General features: G+C 40.7%; 1 protein-coding gene across 1 annotated transcript in view; it reads left to right on the forward strand.

The window, feature by feature from the left end:
• The first annotated feature begins 203 nt into the window (after nucleotides 1-203).
• Nucleotides 204-24,699, forward strand: part of LOC124601260 — a 235,693-nt gene continuing 211,197 nt past the window's right edge. Inside the window, exons 1-2 of the mRNA XM_047136230.1 lie at nucleotides 204-317; nucleotides 18,076-18,444. Coding sequence (XP_046992186.1) covers nucleotides 18,110-18,444 — 335 coding nt within the window. The 5' untranslated portion in view covers nucleotides 204-317; nucleotides 18,076-18,109. The remainder of the gene's footprint in view (nucleotides 318-18,075; nucleotides 18,445-24,699) is intronic.

Below are 24,699 nucleotides of genomic sequence, written 5' to 3' on the forward strand. Positions count from 1 at the left end.
TGTACGATTGCTAGATGTAAGGTGGAAAGTAGGTTATCTTACTTTCTAGTTATTGTAATCAAAATGTAAAACTACTAAATGCTAATTTCCAGAAATGTACTGCGATTCCTACATGCTTATTAAACGGAGACAGAAAAACACTTCTTACCACAATACTGAAGTGGGGGAGCCAAAGATATGCACCTTAGCAACGAAAGATTGTATCTTGTTTATAAACACCTGTGTTATTGTTTGATAACAAATCGTTCTCAATATCCGAATGGCAGTGTGGCAGTTGTGGAGGGCGGTATGATCTCAGAAGTTTGACGTAATTGTCGGTAAGCCCTATCTCTGGTTAAAATTCTCAGTCTGGTTCACTGCATGGTAATACTCTCGGCGTGAGACCGTTAATATGTTGTTTAATAAACGTCATTCCTCAGTACCGTTTCGTCCAATAGCAATATGTATTATGTAATTAAAAATGTTTTTTATCCGTGTCCAGTTCTGCTTTCCGTCTATTTCAACCTTTTTTTCGTCTTACATTTATTTTCGTGTTTTGAATATGTAATATGTTGAACGTGCAATAGTATGGTGATGTTCACTTTAAAAATCTCAATTTCGGTAGCAAACAAGTAAATGTTAAATTGATACATTTTTATTTACATTTTCTTCTGCTACGTAGTATAGTATGCAAGTTCGCAGAAGTACAGTACTTTGGGAGGACGACGATTCAAACTCCGGTCTGGCCATCCAGATTTAGATTTTTCGGGAGTTCCTAAATTGCTCCACGCAGTTGTCGGGATGATTTCTTTGAAAAGGCGCGGCTGATTTCCTTCCCCATCCTTGACACAATCCGAGCTTGTGCTCCGTCTCTAATCACCTATGTGTCGACGTGCCGTTAAACCTAATTTTCCTTCCTTCCTTCCTTCCCTGTTCTAGCATTAATCGAAACAGTGAATTTAAACAGAGCAGCAGATATCTGTATATAGGAGGGATCAATAAGTTATGTAACTTAGTGATAATTTAAAAGTTAGAATTATGAAAAAGGTCATATAAGTAGGCCGTTAGGTATTTCTCAGCAGAATGAAAGTAGTGTTTGATGGATATCGTCAATTAAGTTATTTCTGTCGTGCACTAGCAGTCAGAATGGGTTTCCATATTCTGGAGTTCGGTTAAGAGTTTTCTGTGATATTTAAGCCAGGTGATTTATTCAGCAAGCCAGTGCCCAGTTGCTTTTGTTGTCCCATAGAAAAGTAAACTAATGCCCAGGTATTTCCAACTAGAATGAACACAGTGTATAAAGCACTAGTTTCATATGTACATTTATGTGTTTAGTTATCATGCTTCCTAACACTGAGGTTTATGTTGTAGCCACACATAATGCTCATTTCACGTGCTTAATAATTTCTCTCAGTAATTAACAATTGTTTGTGTTCTGTAATATGGCCGCAAATGCCTTTACATGTTGCAAATTTCAGCAGATTGATACGTACAAACTCCACTGTTCTTCCAATCAGATGTTTGGTGTTACATTCCACAGCATCACCATTTGTCATGAAAGTTATATATGAAACTAACAAGGAACGTAAATCAAGTAAACACATGTTATTTGCCAAATAAAAATTAGGAATAATTCTCTGTAAACTAATCTCCAATGGATATTGACAAACTGTAATGTATGGCCCAGGTTTGTCACAATTTAAAATAAGTGGACCTTAGAACTTAAGTCGTCCAAGCCCAGACCAGAACCCACTCTCCATGACCAGTGCAGGTTCTAGGAGGTACATTTAATATGTATGTTTTTCTGTACACTTTCCTTAGTTGAATTTACCAAGAAACACTCTCACAGTATTGTCCACACAATGAAACATACAGTACTACAACAGCATAATACTTGAGCAAAGACAAAGTAATATTCAGTATGTAGGAATAGCATTTGCCATTGTGCAATACCCAACACACACACACACACACACACACACACACACAAAGTAATTTAGGCTACCTAACAAGAATTACAAAATTTTCAAATATATATTTGGATAGTGTTCTGATAATCCCTTAAGTTAATATCCACTAATTGGTAAAAAGAAGAAAAATTTGAGAAAATCACACAGAAATGTACTGAACGGAAAGCTTGTGGATTTTAAACCATAATGTGCACTGTGAAAGATAAATGTTTGGGTATAATGAAGTTGGAAATATAGATTAAAAAGTGGGCCACTGTAATTGTGTGGACGTATTTCCTACAAGTGATTCATTTCTGTTAGTCTGCAAATTGAATCACTTACTCATGCTACCAAATGTTGTTTGTGGTATCAGTTTCATTGACTCCCGTAACTTCCTTATTGTTGTGCAGTTTTTTTGCCCAGCAACATGAATTGGGTTACCAGAGTCATTTGCAACATGCATCGATTTGACACTAGTTATTTTTTCCTGGTAAGCGCTCTAGGAAGATTCTGCAGTACAGCTTTAATTATCAGTTTTTTTCCAAGTACTTTCCATGACAGTCTGTGGCCTTACACAGCCTTTGAAGCAACACAAAAGAGTTTCCAATGTCCCCTATCAAACAGGTGTGTGTAAGTCTTGAAATATTCATCTGTCTATGAGAATTGCCTCCGTTGTAACCTCTACATTACAATGTAGAGAAGCAATGTTAAATCACTTGGTGTAAATTATAAATGATAGCATACAGCAAAGCCTACTGTCTAGTCACATTTTATTAGTTTCTCGTGACACTGGAGATTGTAATCTCAACAGAGGTATTATTTTTTGTCTTCATGGACTCTTTCTGGGCCTCATTGTGCATGTCAGTTGGAATTTTTTAATTGTTTTGGTTAGGAGTGTGTTCCATTTTAAAACTTCCTGGGAATTTGTCGCACAATGGAATACTTCGTGCCATCTGCTCAGCAGTTTATATGTTACATAGCTAAAAGGACCCCAGCTTTTTAAGCTGAAATTACCAACTGGGCTAGAACGAATATTCACATACTCTTCAATTTAGCTCCAGGGTAGCCTTGATTGTTCACGTGCATTAGTGCTCTACTATGTGACACACAAGGCTAACATAGACACTTTTCCTGTGCTGAATTTTATGATAATTTAAGACTGATGAATTTGATTGAAGTGTGTACTTCATGTGAGTTAATTCATCAAAAACTCGTGGCAGATTGCATGCAGAGGTAATTCATAATCAAGCAGAAAAAATTGTAAATGTTTTTCTCCTCCATAGCACAGAAATAAATGTCAGCTGAAGTTATTGCATCATCAGCAGTCATTCAGATTACAGATGAATGTATTAAGCTTCTATATAAGATGCCTAAATGCTATGAAAAGTTATAATTTCACATATCCCCAGATTCCATACTACATCTTAATGAGAATAACATTTGAATTCAATCTGGAATTGATGGTCTGTTTCGTTTTATAGTCTTCTGGATTTAACCAGATACTTAATGATAATTCATGCAATGAACACATGGAGTGGCATGGTGTAGCAACTGCAGGAATCACATTTCTCATTTTCAAGAAGTAAAATGTTTTGATTTGCCACTGTAACTGATAATTCATATTTATGTTGGGCTAGCAATACAAATATTCATTCTTTGACCGTTTAACACAACAGTATTGGACATGTCAGATACATTACCGATATTTATATGTAAAACATGTACAGACGTGGATCGGCTTATGCAAAGAAGTTGGTCATAGCCTTTGCAGTGGAGTCATCCAAGTATTCTCCTTAGCAACTATGGAAGATCCAAGTCAGGATAACTGGATGGAGGTTCAAACCTTGCTCCTCCCAAATGTGAGCCCACTGCTTTCAATCTGCATATCTGCAGGGTCCCAAAACTGTGCCACTACAATCAGTGTCATAGTTGGACAGGATAGTGTCAATAAAATCTTAAGTATCTAGAGTGTGCAGTTAACCTTCCTCACTGAAATGCTGTACATAGTGTGCATCATATTTTATGTAGAGAAGTGTAACAGGAGTTGAAAAAAATAATGTGAACTTGCCCTCCAGCATAAAAATCAAGTATAGGCATATCTTATATACTGATTTATTTGTGAAGTTACATTTCTGGGAGATGACCCCATTTTCTTTTCACTTGGGTGCCAGTGTGCAAATTACCCTTGTTTTGTTGTGTTGTGATAATTTAAGGGAAATTAGTGTACTTTGCACACTTCCAGCCATTAATTTCATATGGAATAATTTTCTGGGACAATCCCAGACATTGACACAAAGTATTCATTTGACAGAATCTTGCTGTAAGAACGATATCTGTTGTTCGTTCTTGATCTTCAAGTAAGTATGAGTTGAAAAGGTTTGGTATACTAACAGCAGCCTCTCACTTAATTTATTCTTAATACACAACACGATCGAAAAATTAAAAGAAATAAAAAAAGTTTGATCATCTCCCTAGCGACTGAGTTCTGCCATATAAGGCATTTTTTTTAAAAAGTAAATCATTTCTGCTTGACAACTCTTTCTACTTCAAGCTGGAGAAGTAACAGCCTCCTCCGGCTCCTCGCGTGTGGTCCCTTGGGCCCCTCTCTTCCAAGATCTCCACTAATGCCATGGTGGACACTTGCCAGTGGCTCAAGGAGCCAAGAGCTGCTGGACGAAGAGCTTCACAGTCTTCCTCCGTGCCGGAAGCTGCTTCGGAGAAATCGTCCCAGCATGCCCCTAAAGAGAAGCGAATGAGCAGGCAAACTAAGAAGTCTGCTGAAACAGGACCCTCTGGTGACCCCAACACCACCACTCCCTATCAATTCTGCATCTGAGGATGCGGTGGAAATCTTAGCGTCCCCTGCAGACCTAGATCTCACTGATGCCTAATCCACCATAGAAATGGCTACAAATACTCAGTTGGTGGCAGCAGGTGACCCTGAGGGATAACCTGCCTCCTTGAGCACTTAATGCCTTCCCAGCCTCATGATAACGTCATCCTCCAGTGGAATTGCGGTGGTTTTTTCCACCACCTGGCTGAGCTAAGGCTACTTTTAAGCTTTAAACCTGCTTTCTGCATTGCCCTCCAGGAAACCTGGTTCCCGGAAATGCAGACTACTGCCCTTCGCAGCTATAGGGGATATTACGAGAAACTTAGCAACTATAATAGAGTGTCAGGTGGAGTTTGCGTCTGTTCTGAACTCGGTATGTAGTGAACATGTGGCCTTTCAAACCCTTCTTGAAGCTGTGGCTGTCAGGATAAGGACGACACAGGAAATAACTGTCTGGGACGTATATCTTCCTTTAGATGGTGCAGTACCCCAGAATGCATTGGCTGCACTGATTCATCAACTCCCTAAACCTTTCCTACTTTTGGGAGATTTTAACGCTCATAACCCCTTGTGGGGTGGCACCGAGCTTACTGGCCGAGGCAGAGATGTTGGAACCGTACTTTCTCAGTTCGACCTCTGCCTCTTAAATACAGGTGCCCCCACAAATTTCAGTGTGGCCCACGGCACAAATTCGGCCATTGATCTCTCAGTTTGCAGTCCTGGCCTTCTCCCATCTATCTACTGGAGAGCACATGATGACCTGTGAGGTAGTGACCACTTTCCCATCTTCCTGTCACTGCCCCGGCGTCAGGCCCATGTACGCCTGCCCAGATGGGTTTTAAACAAGGCAGACTGGGATGCTTTCACCTCTGCTGTTACCGTTGAATCTCCAACACATGGTAACGTTGATGTGGTGGTTGAGCAGGTAACTACAACGATCGTTTCTGTGGTGGAAAACATGACCTCATGTTCTTTAGGGTGCCCCCACCGAAGGACAGTCCCTTGGTGGTCGCCGGAAGTCGCTGAGGCAATTAAGGACCATTGGCGAGCTCTACAGCAGCATAAGCACCCTGGAACATCTCATAGCCTTTAAACGGCTCCGTGCCCGCGTTTGCCAGATTATCAAAAGACAGAAACAGTAGTGTTGGGAGAGATACATCTCTACCATTGGGTGCCATACGTCACCTTCCAAAGTCTGGGCAAACTTCAAACGAGTTTTTGGGTACCAGATCCCAACAGGTGTTCCCGGTGTTAACATAAATGGCGTGTTATCTACCGACGCAAGCGCAATTGCTGAGCACTTTGCTGAGCACTGTGCTCGAACCTCTGCATCAGAGAATTACCACCCAGCCTTTCACACTCTCAAACGGTGGATGGACGCGAAAGTCCCCTCGTTCACTACATGCCACAGTGAACCCTATAACACCCCATTTACAGAGTGGGAGCTCCTCAGTGCCCTTGTACATTGTCCCGACACAGCTCCTATGCCAGACCAGATCCACAGTCAGATGATTAAACATCTTCCATGCGACTACAAGTGACATCTCCTCGTGATCTTCAACCGAATGTGGTGCTATGGCGTCTTTCCAATCACACTGGCAGAAGAGCACCATCGTACCAGTGCTCAAACCTGACAAAAGCCCACTTCATGTGGGTAGCTATCGGCCCATCAGCCTCACCGTTCTATGTAAGGTGCTGGAACTTATGGTGTGTCAGCGGTTGGGTTTGGTCCTGGAGTGACGTGGCCTACTGGCTCCGTGCCAGGACAGAATTACGCCTGGGTCGCTCTACCACTGATAATCTTGTGACCCCCGAGTCTGACATCTGAACAGCCTTTTCCAGACTCCAACACCTTGTTGCTGTCTTTTTTGATTTTCGAAAAGTGTATGACACCACCTGATGTCATCATATCCTTGCCACATTACACACCTGGTGGCATCATATCATTGCCACATTATACGAATAGGGTCTCTGACGCCCGCTCCCGATTTTTATCCAGAATTTCCTGTCACTTCGTACTTTCCGTGTCCAAGTTGGCGCCTCCCGTAGCTTCCCCCACATACAGGAGAATGGGATCCCACAGGGCTGTGTATTGAGTGTATCTCTATTTTTTTGTGGCCATTAATGGTCTAGCAGCAACTGCAGGGCCACCCGTCTCACCATTTCTGTATGCAGACGACTTCTGTATTTCGTGCTGCTCCACCAGTACTGGTGTTTCTGAGCGGTACCTACAGGGAGTCATCCACAAGGCACAGTCATGGGCTCTAGCCCACAGATTCCATTTTTCAGCCGCGAGGTCATGTGTCATGCCCTTCTGTTGGTGTCGTACCGTTCATGCGGAATCAGAACTTTATCTTAATGATGATCCACTCACAGTAGTGGAGACAAATTGATTCTTAGGACTGGTTTTCGATGCCTGATTGATGTGGCTTCCTCATCTTCGTCAGCTGAAGCGGGAGTGCTGGCAGCACCTCAATGCCCTTCGCTGCCTGAGCAACACCAACTGGGGTACAGATCGCTCTACACTGCTGCAGCTCTACAGAGCCCTTGTTCAATCCCGCCTTGACTATGGGAGTGTGGTTTATAGTTCAGTGGTGCCCTCAGCATTGTGTTTACTCGACCCAGTGCACCACTGTGGCGTTCAACCAACGACGGGAGCTTTTAGGATGAGTCCGGGGTGACCAGCATCCTGGCGGAGGATGGAGTCCCTCCGTTGCAGGTCAGGCGTGCGCAACTGCTCAACAGTTAGATCGCACAGGTTTATAGCCCTGCACATCTGATTTACCGTCTCCATTTCTCACCTGTGGCAGTTCATCTCCCACATCGGCGGCTCAGGTTAGGGCTTACAATTGCAGTTCGCTTCCGATCCCTTCTGTCGGAACTGGAGTCTTTGCCTTTACCACCTAAACTTGAGGTCCATTTGCGTACACCTCCATGGTGTACACCTAGGCCGAGGCTTCACCTGGACCTTTCATGTGGCCCAAAGGACTCAGTTCACCCCGTGGCTCTCCGCTGTCACTTCCTCTTGATTCTTGACATGTACCGAGGCCATGAAGTGGTTCAACTGATGGCTCGATGGCTGATGGTCATGTCGGCTTCGTGTATGTCCATGGAGGACATATTGAATTACTCGATGGCTTGTAGTATTTTCACTGCAGAGCTGGTGGCTATATCTCATGCTCTTGAGCAGATCCGTTCATGCCCTAGGGACCGTTTCTTCTGTGTACTGACTACTTGAGCACCCTACAAGCTATCGACCAGTGCTACCCTCGTCATCCTTTTGCTACTGACCATCCAGAAGTCCATCTATGCCCTGGAATAGTCTGGTCATTCGGTGGTGTTTGTGTGGACCCCAGGACCCATCGGAATCCCAGGCAACGAACTTGCTGACAGGCTGGCGAAACAGGCTACACGAAAACTGCTCGTGGAGATTAGCATACCAATAACTGACCTGCATTCGTTTTTACGCCGCTAGGTGCTAGGTTTTTCAGCTTTGGGAGACGGAATCGCACAACAAACTGCGTGCCATTAATGAGACTACAAATGTATGGCAGTCCTCCATGAGGGCCTCTTGCAGGGACTCTGTGGTTCTCTGCCAGCTCCGCATTGGCCACTCTTGGACAACCCACAGCTACCTCCTGCGCCGTGAAGACCCGCCTCAGTGCAGTGCGGTGCCTGGTTGACAGTGGCCCATATTCTGGTGCACTGTCCCACTTTGACTGCCCTGCGACAAAATCTTTGGTTACCGCACTAATTGCCACAATTTTATCTGACAACGCCTCATTTGCTGATTTAGTTTTACATTTTATTCATGTGGGTGGGTTTTATAATTTGATCTAAGTTTTAGCGCATGTCCTTTGTCCCTCTGTGTTCTCCACCTTAGTGATTTTAGGGTGGACGTTTTAATGTGTTGCAGAGTGGCTGGCGTCTCCTTTTTATTCTCAAGGTCAGCCAGTATGGTGATCTGTTTTGTCATTTTAATCTCTTCTACCTGTTTCTTGCATTTCTGTGGTTTTCTTCTCCCCTTTTGCCCATTTAAGTGTTTGTTGTCCTTCTGTCGTTCTTGTGGTTTTTCCTTTCTCTCCGTTTTGTGTTGTCAGTCTCACTTGTTTTATTCCCACCCTTGTGGCATTGTTTTATTCAGAACAAGAGACCGATGGCCTAGCAGTTTGGTCCCTTCCCCCCTGTTTTAAACCAACCAACTACCTCTTTGAAATTCTGAAGGTAGCAATGATAAACTACAGGGAACAAAATCAAACTGTAGTTATAATACAGGCCTATTCAAAAAGAAGGAACAAATTTCAAACTTTTATTGTTTCCAAACTACAAAAGATAGAAACACAGTTCTAACTTTCCTGGAAAGAGAAGTTCAAATTTTTATGTGTTCAATGTAAGCACCATGTATGACACGACAAATATCAAAATGGTGGCTCATTTCCTGCCATACACGAAGCAGCTGTTCTCTAGTTATCGAATTCACAGCTTCAACAACACGATGTTGCAGACTTTCAAGAGTGCCAGGCATAGGGTGATAAAAATGCAGACATTTACGTAACCCCACATATAAGTCACAAGATGAGGTCTGGAGATCTGGGAGGCCACCAGCAAAGAAAATCATCTTCTGTTCCTCCTCTTCCAATCCAATATCCCAGACCTCACACCTTGTGACTTTTATCTGTGTGGTTACTCAGTTATAGATTAAGCACAATAAAGCAAAATAAGGAGTAATTTGGAAAGTAAATTAAAGTTCAGGTATAAGAATATAGCAACTTTGAAGTTTGCCAATGATTTTGTAATTCTCTCAAAGATGGCAGGGGACTTGGAAGAGCAGTTGAGTGGATGGGTAGTGGATATTATAAGATGAACATCAACAAATCTAAAACAAGGGTAATGAAATACACTTGAATCACACATTTTTGTTCCCCCCCATGCCTGACACTCTTGAAAGTCTGCAACATCACATTTTTGAAGCTGCAAATTCGACAATGAGAGGCCAGCTGCTTCATGTGTGGCAGGAAATGAGCTTCCGTTTTGATATTTGTCATGTAACACATGGTGGTCACATTGAATGTGTAATTATTTCAGCTTTTCTCTTTCCAGGAACTTTGCAATTGTGTTTCTGTCTTTTGTAGTTTGGAAACAATAAAAGTTTGAAAACTGACCCTTCTTTTTGAATAGCCATGTAGTTGAACATCGTGGAAGGGAAATGGTAGCTGAGAAGGTAGTGAAAGAGGATTGTCTATCCCCAAAGATGCTCATTTGTAGATTACGCACTCTGTAAAGCAAAATAAGTAGTAATTTGGAAAAAAATTAAAATTCAGGGATAAAAATGTAACAACTTTGACGCCTGACAGTGACTTTGTAACTCATTCAGACATGGCAGAGGACTTGGAAGAGGAGTTGAGTGAATGGATAGTGGGTATTATAAGTGTAACATCAACAAATCTAAAGTAAGGGTAATGAAATGCACTTTAATTAAATCAGGTGATGCTGAGGGGATTAGATTAGGAAATAAGAACTATAAATTATTGATGGGTTTTACTATTCGGGCAGCAGAATAACTGATGATGGCCAAAGTAGAGTGGATATAAATTCAGACTGGAAATAGCAGTAAAATCAGTTCTTTAAAAGAGAAGTTTGTTTGCTTTGAATTCAAATATTAACAAGTATATTCTGAAGGTATTTGTTTGGAACATAGTGTTGCACGAAAATGAAACGTGGATGATAAACAGTTTTACAAAAGAGAATAGAAGCTTTTGAAATGTGGTGCTACTGAAGAAAGCTAAAGTTTAGATAAATATACCGGATGATCAAAAAGTCAGTATAAATTTGAAAACTTAATAAACCACAGAATAATGTAGATAGAGAGGTAAAAATTGACACACATGCTTGGAATGACAAGAGGTTTTATTAGGAGAGGAAAAACAAAAAAAGAAGTTCACAAACTGTCTGACAGATGGCGCTGGACAGCAAAATGTCAGTGACTGCGCATGACAATCGTGTATAAAAGGAGCTGTAATGAGAGAGAGAATCAGATGCGCCAGCAGTCGCAGCATGTTGACGTTACCTGAAAAGGCGCTTTTAGTGAAGCTGTATTATTGCGCGCGATGGTTGGTGTTGATCCTGTGCTCAGCCGCCACTTTCGTCGTGCTTGGCCTCCCAGGTCCCCAGACCTCGGTTTGTGCGATTATTGGCTTTGGGATTACCTGAAGTCGCAAGTATCGTGATCGAGTGACATTTCTAGGGATGCTGAAAGACAACATCCGACGCCAATGCCTCACCGTAACTCCGGACATGCTTTACAGTGCTGTTCACAACATTATTCCTCGAGTACAGCTATTGTTGAGGAATGATGGTGGACATATTGAGCATTTCCTGTAAAGAACATCAACTTTGCTTTGTCTTACTTTGTTATGCTATTTATTGCTATTCTGATCAAATGAAGTGCCATCTGTTGGATATTTTTTGAACTTTTGTATTTTTTTTTTTTTTTGGTTCTAATAAAACCCCGTGTCATTCCAAGCATGTGTGTCAATTTGTACCTCTCTATCTAAGTTATTCCATGATTTATTCAGTTTTCAAATTTATACTGACGTTTTGATCACCCGGTACATTATACAATGAGAAGATACTGAACTGAATTGGGAAAAGAATTATTGCACAACCTTATTAAAAGAAGAGATTAGATGATAGGATGCATACTGAAACATCAAAGAATTGTGTTTGGTAATGGAGGAAAATGTGGAGAATAGAAGTTGTTGGCTTGAATACTGTCAGCATGTTAAAACAGATGTAGGTTGCAGCAGTTACACAAGGATGAAGATAAACTATGTGATCAAAAGTATCCAGACACCCCCAAAAACATACATTTTTCATATTAGGTGCATTGTGCTGCTACCTACTGCCAGGTACTCCATATCAGCGACCTCAGTAATCATTAGACATCGTGAGAGAGCAGAATGGACCACTCTGCGGAACTCACGGATTTTGAACGTGGTCAGGTGATTGGGTGTCACTTGTGTCATACGTCTGTATGCGAGATTTCCAGATTCCTAAACATCCCTAGGTGTATTGTTTCTGATGTGAAGTGGAAATGTGAAGGGACACGTACAGCACAAAAGCGTACTGGCCGACCTCATGTGTTGACTGACGGAGACCACCGACAGTTGAAGAGGGTCATAATGTGTAATAGGCAGACATCTATCCAGCCCATCACACTGGAATTCCAAACTGCATTAGGATCCAATACAGGTACTATGACAGTTAAGCGGGAGATGAGAAAGTTTGGATTTCATGGTTGAGCAGCTGCTCATAAGCCACAAGTCATGTCGGTAAATGTCAAACGGCACCTCTCTTGGTGTAAGGAGCATAAACATTGGACGATTGAACAGTGGAAAAACATTGTGTGGGGTGACGAATCACAGTACACAATGTGGTGATCCCATGGCAGGGTGTGGGTATAGCGAATGCCAGGTGAACATCATCTGCCAGTGTGTGTAGTGCCAACAGTAAAATTCAGAGGCAGTGGTGTTATGGTGTGGTCGTGTTTTTCATGAAGGGGGCTTGCACCTCTTGTTGTTTTGTGTGGCACTATCACAGCACAACCCTACATTGATGTTTTATGCACTGTTGTGCTTCCCACTGTGGAAGAGCAGTTCGGGGATGGTGATTGCGTCTTTCAACACAATCGAGCACCTGTTCATAATGCACAACCTATGGCGGACTGGTTACACGACAATAACATCCCTGTAATGGACTGGCCTGCACCGAGTCCTGAGGTGAATCCTGTAGAACACCGTTTTGGAATGCTGACTTTGTGCCGGGCCTCACCGACCGACATTGATACCTCACCTCAGTGCAGCACTCCATGAAGAATGGGCTGCCATACTGCAAGGTACCTTCCAGCACCTGGTTGAATATATTGCTGCAAGAGTGGAAGTTGTCATCAAGGCTAAGGATGGGCCAACACCATATTGAATTCCAGCATTACCGATCTAGGGAACCACGAACTTGTAAGTCATTTTCAGCCAGGTGTCCGGATACTGTTGATCACATAGTGTGCTTGCAAAGGGTTGAACAACCTGGAGAGCTGCATCATACTTCTCTTCCATTGAAGACCACAGCAGGGACTGAAAGTATCTGCTCTCATCAGGAGCAGATTTTCCAGTATCTTTCTCTAGACATGATTTGATAATGAGATTATTGAGCTTTGAAATTAAAGCATGGTCTTTCAGTAAATGGAAGAACGAGCAGCAGTTGTGAAGCAGGAAATGTTGTTCCCTGGAAGAATACTTTTCTTGCCATAGTGGATGACAATCAGTTTCCCATCTAGCAGCGAACAGCAGTGTGTGGTGATTTAAGCAGATTATGTTGATGTGTGTTTTTGATGTCAGTTATATTAGTTTCTGTATTCCGTTACCACATTTAGTAGAAATTAAACACTCCCAAGTGTGTCTGGGCACTTTGTTGCCATTCATTTGAAAGGTGCACTGTAGATCTGATATAATTCTGCCAAACACACTGTTGTTGCATTTTGTGGCATTGTTGGGCAGACGGAATGGGGACTTGCCTGGTAGTAGTCTGCCTGGTTAGAAATTTTTAAATTTTATTCATGTAAATAATACATTTGGAGATACTTTTTTCTTTTTTTGTTATTGATTTACTTGCAGCTTTTATTCATGTTTTATTAATTTTCTGTGGCATACCTGACTCTGTTTATCTTTTAATTATTTGTTTTGGTTTGTTATTCACAACACATCAAGTGTCAAAGTATTTCTTCCAAATGCATTATAGTAGTTTTGCTTGTTCAGTTGTATAAAAAGGTTGTGTGTAAACTCTGTTTTCCAACAGAAGTAAGTCACTAGAAAGATAAGACTATTCCCAAGTACCTTTTCTCTCTATCTGAAAATCTGTGATGATAGGAGGTAGTTAATGAAGAGACTGCAGATGAGCTTTCGGCCTTACAAGTGCCAAACAGGGTATTCAATGATATACTGAGCCTCAAACTGCTTCTGCTAGTATGGAATGGTGATGAGAGATGCACCACTGGAAAGCAACTTGGGTTGAGGGAGATAAGTTGCTAATTGAAATATAAAACAAAACATGAAAGTACACTCCTGGAAATTGAAATAAGAACACTGTGAATTCATTGTCCCAGGAAGGGGAAACTTTATTGACACATTCCTGGGGTCAGATACATCACATGATCACACTGACAGAACCACAGGCACATAGACACAGGCAACAGAGCATGCACAATGTCGGCACTAGTACAGTGTATATCCACCTTTCGCAGCAATGCAGGCTGCTATTCTCCCATGGAGACGATCGTAGAGATGCTGGATGTAGTCCTGTGGAACGGCTTGCCATGCCATTTCCACCTGGCGCCTCAGTTGGACCAGCGTTCGTGCTGGACGTGCAGACCGCATGAGACGACGTTTCATCCAGTCCCAAACATGCTCAATGGGGGGCAGATTCGGAGATCTTGCTGGCCAGGGTAGTTGACTTACACCTTCTAGAGCACGTTGGGTGGCACGGGATACATGCGGATGTGCATTGTCCTGTTGGAACAGCAAGTTCCCTTGCCGGTCTAGGAATGGTAGAACGATGGGTTCGATGACGGTTTGGATGTACCGTGCACTATTCAGTGTCCCCTCCACGATCACCAGTGGTGTACGGCCAGTGTAGGAGATCGCTCCCCACACCATGATGCCGGGTGTTGGCCCTGTGTGCCTCGGTCGTATGCAGTCCTGATTGTGGCGCTCACCTGCATGGCGCCAAACACGCACACGACCATCATTGGCACCAAGGCAGAAGCGACTCTCATCACTGAAGACGACACGTCTCCATTCGTCCCTCCATTCACGCCTGTCGCGACACCACTGGAGGCGGGCTGCACGATGTTGGGGCGTGAGCGGAGGACGGCCTAACGGTGTGCGGGACCGTAGCCCAGCTTCATGGAGACGGTTGGGAATTTTCCTCGCCGATACCCCAGGAGCAACAGTGTCCCTAATTTGCTGGGAAGTGTCGGTGCGGTCCCCTACGGCACTGCGTAGGATCCTACGGTCTTGGCGTGCATCCGTGCGTCGCTGCGGTCCGGTCCCAGGTCGACGGGCACGTGCACCTTCCGCCGACCACTGGCGACAACATCGATGTACTGTGGAGACCTCACGCCCCACGTGTTGAGCAATTCGGCGGTACGTGCACCCGGCCTCCCGCATGCCCACTATACGCCCTCGCTCAAACTCCGTCAACTGCACATACGGTTCACGTCCACGCTGTCGCGGCATGCTATCACTGTTAAAGACTGCGATGGAGCTCCGTATGCCACGGCAAACTGGCTGACACTGACAGCGGCGGTGCACAAATGCTGCGCAGCTAGCGCCATTCGACGGCCAACACCGCGGTTCCTGGTGTGTCCGCTGTGCCGTGCGTGTGATCATTGCTTGTACAGCCCTCTCGCAGTGTCCGGAGCAAGTATGGTGGGTCTGACACACCAGTGTCAATGTGTTCTTTTTTCCATTTCCAGGAGTGTATTTCAATGCAGTGTCATTATTTTCACTTGGGTAACACAAATTTTCAGACATAACTCTTCTGCACAGAAGTGCACTTGTGGTGCATTGGGAGCTATCTGTTTTTATTTTTACAATTTTTCAACAGCGAAAGTACCGGACAAACTTTTGAATATAAGCCTTTTATGAGAAACTCTTTGAAACGAAATTCCAAACATTCAGTGGTGAATCTCAAGGACAGTTAACAAAATCTGTCATAAATGATATAAAGATACAGAAAAAGGAAAAGATGAAACAAAAGGTGATGACAGTGAGAAGATGTGCAACACATTCATGGGTAGAAATGTGTATTTAATGTTTTTGTTGCATGATAAATCATTCACAGTCATTCAGATAGAAAAAAGAAATGTGCGGCACTTAAAAATCTTAGATTTACACGTAAATGATACTATTCATCTTGAAACACATAGTTTAGACCAACAATACTGTTTTACACTATTCTCTAATGCAGTTTGTTTAGGAATGGTGAACCACTGAGAGAAGTGTACAATACGGACTGTCTTATTCCAGCTGTGAGGTTTGGCAGCGGTTCTGTAATAGTTGTTAGGTAATAAAATCATAGTTTTTGCTTCCTATGATCACACCGAAAGGAAAGTACATTGGTAACATCTATGAAATCATTTTAAGTGTTATGTTTCATTTGTTGCTGTAGACAGGGGCTTATATATTAAAAGATGTCTTCTCTCCCATGGACACAGCTGGTATTTTACACGACCAGCTTCATGAACATGGGTGGGTAAAATACCTTGTCTTCACAACAAGCATGCTTGAATATTATCAAGGCATTGTGGCATGTATTCTAAAACCAACTATGGGATTAGTGTTCTCCACAAGCATTTCTCAAAGAATTAGACATTTACTTTTTTTTTTTTTTTTTTTTGTGAGGAGTGACATAAAGTCCTATATATCACCAGTCACTTTTTGCGTACGTCAATCCTACGGAGAATTCGAGCTGTTTTAGATGCCATAGTTGACATTATACAATTTTATGTTATTTTATTCATCAATAATATGACAAGTTCTGTTGTTAGTTGGTCTGTTATGAAGAACCTCATTTTTATGTAAATAATGAAGGCTATACGATGTCTGTCTAGAGTAGCTATTCTGACTTATTGCTTGTGAAGATAAGAAAATAGGTAACTAAATTTGTTACAGTGTTTCATATAGGGTATGTTGTTAAAATAACAACAACAAAAACATCTCAATACAGCCATTCCAAAGCTCTAGAGGTATAATTTATTCAAGCCCACTAGAAAGAAAATGGTATAGGTAAAAGAAAGGTTGGAGCGATGCTCCATTATTGAGAAAAATAAGAGGAAGCAGAGCTGAACAAATTCGCTAAAATTCTCCTATTTGAGTTGAGCATACATGATTTGAAAACTATTAATTTATAACATTGCAGTTATAGACAATCACTGATCAGTATTCCAAATATGAAGAATGCTGTACTTCACAGGAGGAGACATAAAAGCATACTCTGCAGAATATAAAGTCCAGAGCGAATCTCATAGTCTGCAGAGTAATGTGTACCACTATAGAACTTACTGATAATCTAACTTTTTTCAAAATCAAGGCTCAAACCTGAACCTCACCTTTCTCTGGCAATACTCTTACCAACTGAGCTGTACAGCTACAACTTCAGATCAGATTTCAGTTTGCAATGTATTCAGTAATGAAACTGTCTCATTAGTCATGCCAAAATAGTTTAGTTGATTAGTGCATTCTCTGTAGAACAGGCTTTGATCTGTCAGGCATGCAGTTTTAATCTGCAAAAAGTTTGAAAATATAAAATAATTATAGTATTGATCCTAAAGCTTACAATTTAGGAATTGTTAATTTATGGTATTTATGATTTTAAGACACCATTAAATGTGTAGGGATTGGCCCAAAATGGAAAATACAGAAAAGTAAATTAAAAAACGATTATCTACAGAAAATACCAAACAGTGGGAAAATTCAGGAATGTATGTAATAATATTATTAAAAGGAAAGTTATTACTCACCATATTGCAGAGATGCTGAGTCACAGATGACCACAACAAAAAGACTATTGCAAATAAACTTTCGGCCAGCAAGACCTTTGTCAAAAATGGATGACACACACACACACACACACACACACACACACACACACACACACACACACACACGTGCGCGCTGCACACATACACCTGACTTCAATCTCTGGCAACTGTAGCCCCACTTCAGTTGCCAGAGACTGCAGTCGTGTGTGTGTGTGTGTGTGTGTGTGTGTGTGTGTGTGTCGGACATCTATTTTTGACGAAGGGCTTGCTGGCCAAAAGCTTATTTGTGACAGTCTTTTTGTTGTGCCTATCTGCAACTCAGCATTTCCGCTATATTGAGTAGCAACTTTCCTTTTCATAGCAAAAATATCAGAACATAAAATATGAGATAGTCTCCATATAATCATAATGGATTCACTTACAAAATTGAAATCGCACGCAAGGACTGTCAAGCATTAAATAAATACTCAGAAAACTAAAACAACTTTGTTGCTGAAAGACATGGAAGAAATTTTTAATAATGTTAGTCTAAGTATTACCCAAGAATTTAACTTTTACCTTTGGAAGCCATGGGGAAGAACATACAAAATATAAAAACACATTCATTACACTAAATTAATACATGTGGTTTATTTTTCAGTTAGCTTGGTGTTGTTTGAATCTAACAACAACATCTAATGAAAAATGTAATATTTTGTTTATCCTCCTTTTTTTTTCAGTCATGTGTTACACAGTGAAACAGTGAAGAAGACAATGAATGGAAATTTTTTGCCACATTCTGAAGGCAAGCGAAAGAAGCGTCATGACCATAAGCAGTGTGTTTATCTGGAAGAATGGCTAGAGAAGTCTAGTCAACAAGTTCATACGGCGAGGCCACATTATGGGGGCAGAGATGATGCCAGCCCTTCAGGTTACTGGCCACCACCACCATCTTCTCGACGCCTATTTGCTGCTCTCTCAGATCCTGCCGTGTGTCGCTACTCTGCTGTCCCAATGGGCTATTCTCTGGAGCCTGTACTCTGTCAGGTTTACCAGCCACCACCTCCATACCACCCAATACAAGTGCAACACTGCAGCTACCCTGCCAGGTTAGTGTCTACTTTATGCCCAAAATTAAGGTTTCAAGTAAGTTAACTAAGTGGAATGTGTTCTTTGTCATTTGTTCTTCCTCCCTTTACTCAAAACACATTTCTTTTATTCTGACAAGATTTGGTGATATGATAACATACAGCAGTCCTTGTCATAAGTGGAAATGCATGTGCCGCCTCCTTTTTACGTAATTCATTTTACTTTTATGGCTCTTTACTTCATCATATGGTAACAGTTGCACTACTCCAGTCATTCATGGTTCCAAGTAAAATTCTGATTAAATTACCATATGTGACAACCAGTTATTATATTCTCATCTACTGATTGTTCTTATATTTATGGTGCAAACTCGAGGTTTGTGTTACGTTCATAAGGCAGTGGGTGTTATTGTGGTCTTTAGTATGAAGACTTGTTTGATGGTGCTTTCCACACTAGTCTGTCCTGTGTAAGCTTCTTCATTTCTGCATAAATACCACAACGTATCAAATGGACCTGCTTGCTATAGTCAATTCTTGGTTTCCATCTACAACTTTTGCCTCCACACACCTGCAGTTTCCAAATTAATGATTTTTTGACGCTTCAGGATGTAGTATCAGCAAGTCTCTTCTTTTAATCTAATTGTACCAGAAGTTTATTTTTCACCAATTCAGTACCTCCTCATTAGTTATCCACTCTACCCCCATAATCTTCCTCATTCTTCTGTAATGCTACGTTTCAAAAGCTTCTATTATCTTCTGGTCTGAACTGTTTACCGTTCACTTTTCGCTTCCATACAAGGCAGCACTCCAGACAGATACCTTCAGAAAAAAACTTCCTAACACTTAAATTTTTATTCAATGTTAACAAATTTGCCATTTGCAAAAATGCTTTCCTTGGTATTTGCAAAGTTGCATTTTATATCCAGTCTACTTCAGCCATTGTCAGCTACTGTGCTGCTCCAATAGCAAAACTCATCTACTATTTTTAGTGGCACATTGCCTAATTTAATTCACTCAGCATCATCTGATTTAATTCGACTACATTCCATTACCCTTGTTTTATTTTTGTTTGTATTCATCTTATAATTTCTTTTCAAGAAATGGTCCATTCTGTTCAATTGATGTTTCCAGTCTTTTTCTATGTCTGACAGAATTATGACGTTTCTGCTAATCTCGAAGTTTCCCCAAACTGTCCTCTGTTGCTTGCTCAGTATACAGATCAAAGAATGTTGAGTATTCACTCCTCTCTCAACTGCTGCATCTCTTTCATGTCCTTTGTCTATTACAATTGCAGTCTGGTTTTTACACAAGTTGCGGAGAACATTTTGCTTCTTGTATTTTATCACTGCTACCTTCAAAATTTTGAAGACTAGATTTCAGCCAGGATTGTCTAAAGGTTTCTGTAAATCTACAAATGCTATGTACATACATATGCCCCCATAGGTTTCCATTGATATTTTGATTATTTTGTCAATAATTCATCTCAGTGTTTTGAAAGCATGACTTGCTGAACCGATTGTTTCATAATACTCACACCATTCAGCACCTGATTTCTTTAGAATCAAAGTTTTTACATTCTTCTTGAAGTCTAACAACGTTTTACCTGTCTCATATAATTTGCAAATGAGATGGAATAGTTTTGTTGTTGCTTGCTCTCCCATGAATCTCAATAACTGTGAGGGGATGTTGTCTACTGCAGGTGAGCTGTTTCATCTAAAGTTTCTCAGTGCTCTGTCAAATTCTTCTCACAGAATCATATCCCCCATCTCAGCTTCACCTGCTTCCTCTTCCCTTTCCATAATATTGTCATAAAGTTCATTTCCTTTGTACAGCCCTTCTGTATATTCCTTCCACCTTTCAGCCTTTCCTTCTTCACTTAGTAATGTGTTGGCAGCTGAGAGCTCTTAGTGTTCGTACAAATGCTTCTCTTTTCCCCGAAGGTCTCTTTAATGTTTCTGCTGGTGGCATCTGTATTTCCCTTATGCATGCTTCTGTAGCTTCACATTTCTCCTCTAGTCATTCCTGTTTTGTGAATTAGCGCTTTCTTTCAATTTAATTTTTTTTGTGTCTCTATTCCCCTTCTGCATGTTTCATTTTCTACATTTTTGTATTTTCTCCTTGTGTTAAATTCTGTATCCATTATGTTATCCAACGATTTCTATTGGGCCTTGATACTTGCTAGCATGATCATTTGCTGCCTTCTTTATTTCATCTCTCAAAACTATCCATTTGTATTCATTTCCTCCGTTTCAGGCAGTGCATCCTTTGAAACTCTTTACAATCTCTGTTTCTTTTAACTGACCCAGGAGCCATCTTCCTAACTCAAATCGGAAGAAATTTATTTATTGGTATATACACAATAGTCAGTGTTTGCGAGTCATTGTCAGTCTGCATACACATCTTGAAATTGTGTGTGGGACACTTAACTGATAGAAGAAAATGACTTATGACTTCTTTAATTATTAACTTAGGTATATAAGTTACAATATGAAGACCATTTACAATTTATTTTGGAAATTTGTGGTAAGTTCCTATGGGACCAAAATGCTGAGGTCATCAGTCCATAAAACAATTTAATCAAATACAAATTACATCAGGCACTGCTGACATGAGCTTTTCACAAAAAATTATGTTAATTGCCATTAATGCCACTATTTAGAAAATTATTAAAGTTGAACTGTGCATTGTTTTAGCCTTGATTCAACTTATGTATCTGGCCTTGCAGTTGTTCTGTGCTCTGCTAGACTTTATTGAAAAAGGTTTTGCTGGTATATACAAAAATTATTTTTGATTTTGTGTAATCTAGACTGAGAAATCTATCTCAATTTTTCATTTCTAATTTGTAAGTATGGACATAATGCCTAATTTAATGCATGTATGCAATATGTGTGGAATTTTTTAATTCTTGAAGTGTGTGTAGACTAGGGAAAATAAATGTGTGTTCAGTACAGCATATTTGACAAAAAATGTAGGTATTCAAAACAAAAGTACTTCTTGTGATGTTTTTCGTTATATGACTCTTCATTTGATGCCAGAAAGATACCTCTAATGGGGAGAACATGGCAAGTGCCATAATCCAGTTTCGTGGAAGCTTTTCCCAGTGGAACAGGGTCAAAATAAGTGAACACCCATCTTATCCACAGATAATCTATCATTTCTGAGAAAATGATGGCCACAGATTTTGAGATAGTCTTATGTGCCTTTTAGCTCTTAACACAATCAACCAAAGTGGTGGCGCAGTGAATACTGTCAAAGGTTAACACTTCTGCACCCCCTGGTCGAAATCTCATTATTGTTTTTATTTTATTTTATTTATTTATTTATCTATCAGAGCGTTCCTTCATTATATGACTGGAATGTCATGGATAAAGATGGAATACCAACCTGTTCATTGAAAGTAATTCCTCCAAAGTGTACACTGCTTTGTCAGACCTGTGATGTATACTTTTACAGGCAAATAAAATGTTTCACCCGAAAACTGCAGAAATGCACAATAGAGCAAAGTGATATTGCAAGTAGACATGACAATAAAAATCCATGCATTGATTCATTATCAATTGCAAGCACCAGTTTTTGAAAAAATCATTGGTTATGTGTCATTTTCTGAGAAATTATTGCCAAAGCCTGAAATCTTCAGCAGTGTTAATGAAGTTTCGTTTCCGAGTGAGATGCATACAAAGAAATGTGACTTTGACAAAACTGTCTTTTGCACAATGCACATGGCATTCAGGATTTCCATGTTTTGAATGTTTGTTTGATCTGTATCATCCAAGGGAAAGCACCAAATGTTCCTGAAGAATAAATACAGGGTCAGGCATTTAAAACTTTTTGTCAGAATATTTGGCGAAATACACATCTGATTAAAAAAAGTGGTAATAAGCATTGTTCAGCTTGAAGTGAAGACCTCCATTAACATAATGCATGACCTCCCTGCACCATCCCTGGGGGTGGGAGGGTGTGACTGAAATCTTAAACTGGAGCCTCTATTTTTTAATGCAGATTTGGATTCTCCATGAAAAAATTGCAACTTCTGTATGAAACATTTCTTTTGTTTCGTGATAGATGGCACTGTAATCGGCAAACATGGAAATGAGGTGACAGTTGTTGCAAAATGGTACTATCTCAAACAAATGCACATCCGATTAAGGCAATCGAAGTACTTTCTTGCTATTTTTGATAATTCTATCTTGTGACGCCTCCCACAATCAAATGTAGCACAGATCGTGATCGTGTGCTCGGTCTGCAGTCAGATTGTGCATGTTACTTCAATAATTCAGACTGTACACATCTTGTTGCAATTGTTCCATGATGTTAACAATTGCAGAGAGAGCCAATATCATTGTCACGTACTTTGAGGCTTATAGAAATGTTTACAAAGTTTGTCAAAGGTATGCTACTCTGTTGCCCAATAGGAATGTTCCGTCTGCAACAATGTTTTGCAATATTTGACCACCTGTTTACTGAAATGGGAAGCATTGAACCTAGAGAAAGAATCTGACCACTATTTGTCACAAACAAAAGTAAGGCAGTGAATGTTTTAGCTGCAGTTGCTGCAAATCCTCATATTATTTCTCGACAAATTGTGAGCGGTACAGGAATCTTGCAAAAAAGTACTACATGCACGCAAATGGCATCCATTTCATTTATCCTGCATCAAGAACTGCAGGGTGATTATTTTCACAATTACCTGAATTTCAGCAACTGGACACAGGAACAACTGGCAGTCAATGATAATTTCATTTCACACATACTTTTCTCTGATGAATCAAATTTTACGAATCGTGGTCAAGTGAATTGACATAATATGCATTAGGATTGGTCAGTGGTTAATCTCCTGGACAAGGCAAGTTGAACTTCAACGCCCATGGAGTGTCAACTTTTTGTGCGGTGTTTTAGGTATGCAGGTAATTGGCCCATACTTCAGAGGCCCACACATTCACCCGATTTGACTTCTGTTGTTTTCTTCTGTGGGGATGGCTAAAAGAGAGAGTTTACATTGATGTCTCAACAACCCCCAAAGATAAGCAGCAGGAAATTCACAATGAAAGTGCAAACATGAGCACAGGGACACTGATACATGGCAGATTATATTCAGACACACAGCTGCAATGTGCATTAGAAACAATGGACAACATTTCGAACATTTGGTGCACGAAACACTTGAGAGAGGCAAGGGACTCTCAGTAATCAAGCACCCCAAGATAGTGAGAGGCAAGGGGTCTCACCAACATCAAGCACCCTGAAGGGAACATGCTACTACTATGTGCACATCGTCATCCAGGGTAATACAAAATGTAGTCTAAGAATGCATTGCGGGAGGTTATGAGAGTAGAAGGTGTCACATGATAGCATTTTTCCCAAATATCAAATAATGTACATTGATTTTACCAATTGGATGTGTATTTTTGTGAGATATTACCATTTTGCAACAATTGTCACCCTCATATTCATGAATTCCGATTACAGTGCCATCCGTCATGAAATGAAAGAAATGTTTCATACAAAAGTTACATATTTTTTCACGGAGAGTAAAAATCTGCAATAAAAAATAGGGGTTCCTATTTAAGATTTCAAAGTCAACCCCCCCCCCCTCCCCCCGCCTTCTCTTGTCCCCAGGGGTGGTGCATGGGGTCGAGCGTTGTTTTAATGGATATCCCTCTTCGAGGTGAACAACGTTTATTACCACTTCTTTTTAATCCGATGTGTATTTCACCAAATATTCCGGCAAACAGTTTTAAATGCCTCACCCCGTATAAGAATAAAATATAAGCATTGATATAAGAATGAAATATAAGGCTGTGGGATTTTAAACCCTTGCTAATATCTTACAGACATATATTACATAATAAATGTGTGACACTTATTGTGAAACCCAGTTGTATCCCCTAACTAGATAAGAAACATTTGGGTAGTAACCTTCTGCGGGTATATGTAGATTTAAAAAATAAAGGGAGGGGCAGTTCAAACAAGGGCCACAAAAGTGTGAAAGTGCAAAGCTACTCACTGCACCACTACTTCGGTCAGCCTTATTGCATGCTAAAAGGTATCTAAATTGCATCAAAACATTGACCATCATTTTCTCAGAAACAGTGGAGTACCTACAGATAAGCCAGAGACTTGTGTATGCTTATTTTGATCCCTCTTACACTGAGCAAAGTTTTTGGGTGGGTTAGGGCACTTGCTATGTTCCCATTGTAAGCATGAAAACCCACATACAGTCCCATGAATTGGTGCTCTTCAGTGGTATTAATTTTTTTTTAGTTTTCTTATGATGTA

Source organism: Schistocerca americana, chromosome 1, assembly GCF_021461395.2.
Source record: "Schistocerca americana isolate TAMUIC-IGC-003095 chromosome 1, iqSchAmer2.1, whole genome shotgun sequence".
Lineage (NCBI taxonomy): Eukaryota > Metazoa > Arthropoda > Insecta > Orthoptera > Acrididae > Schistocerca > Schistocerca americana.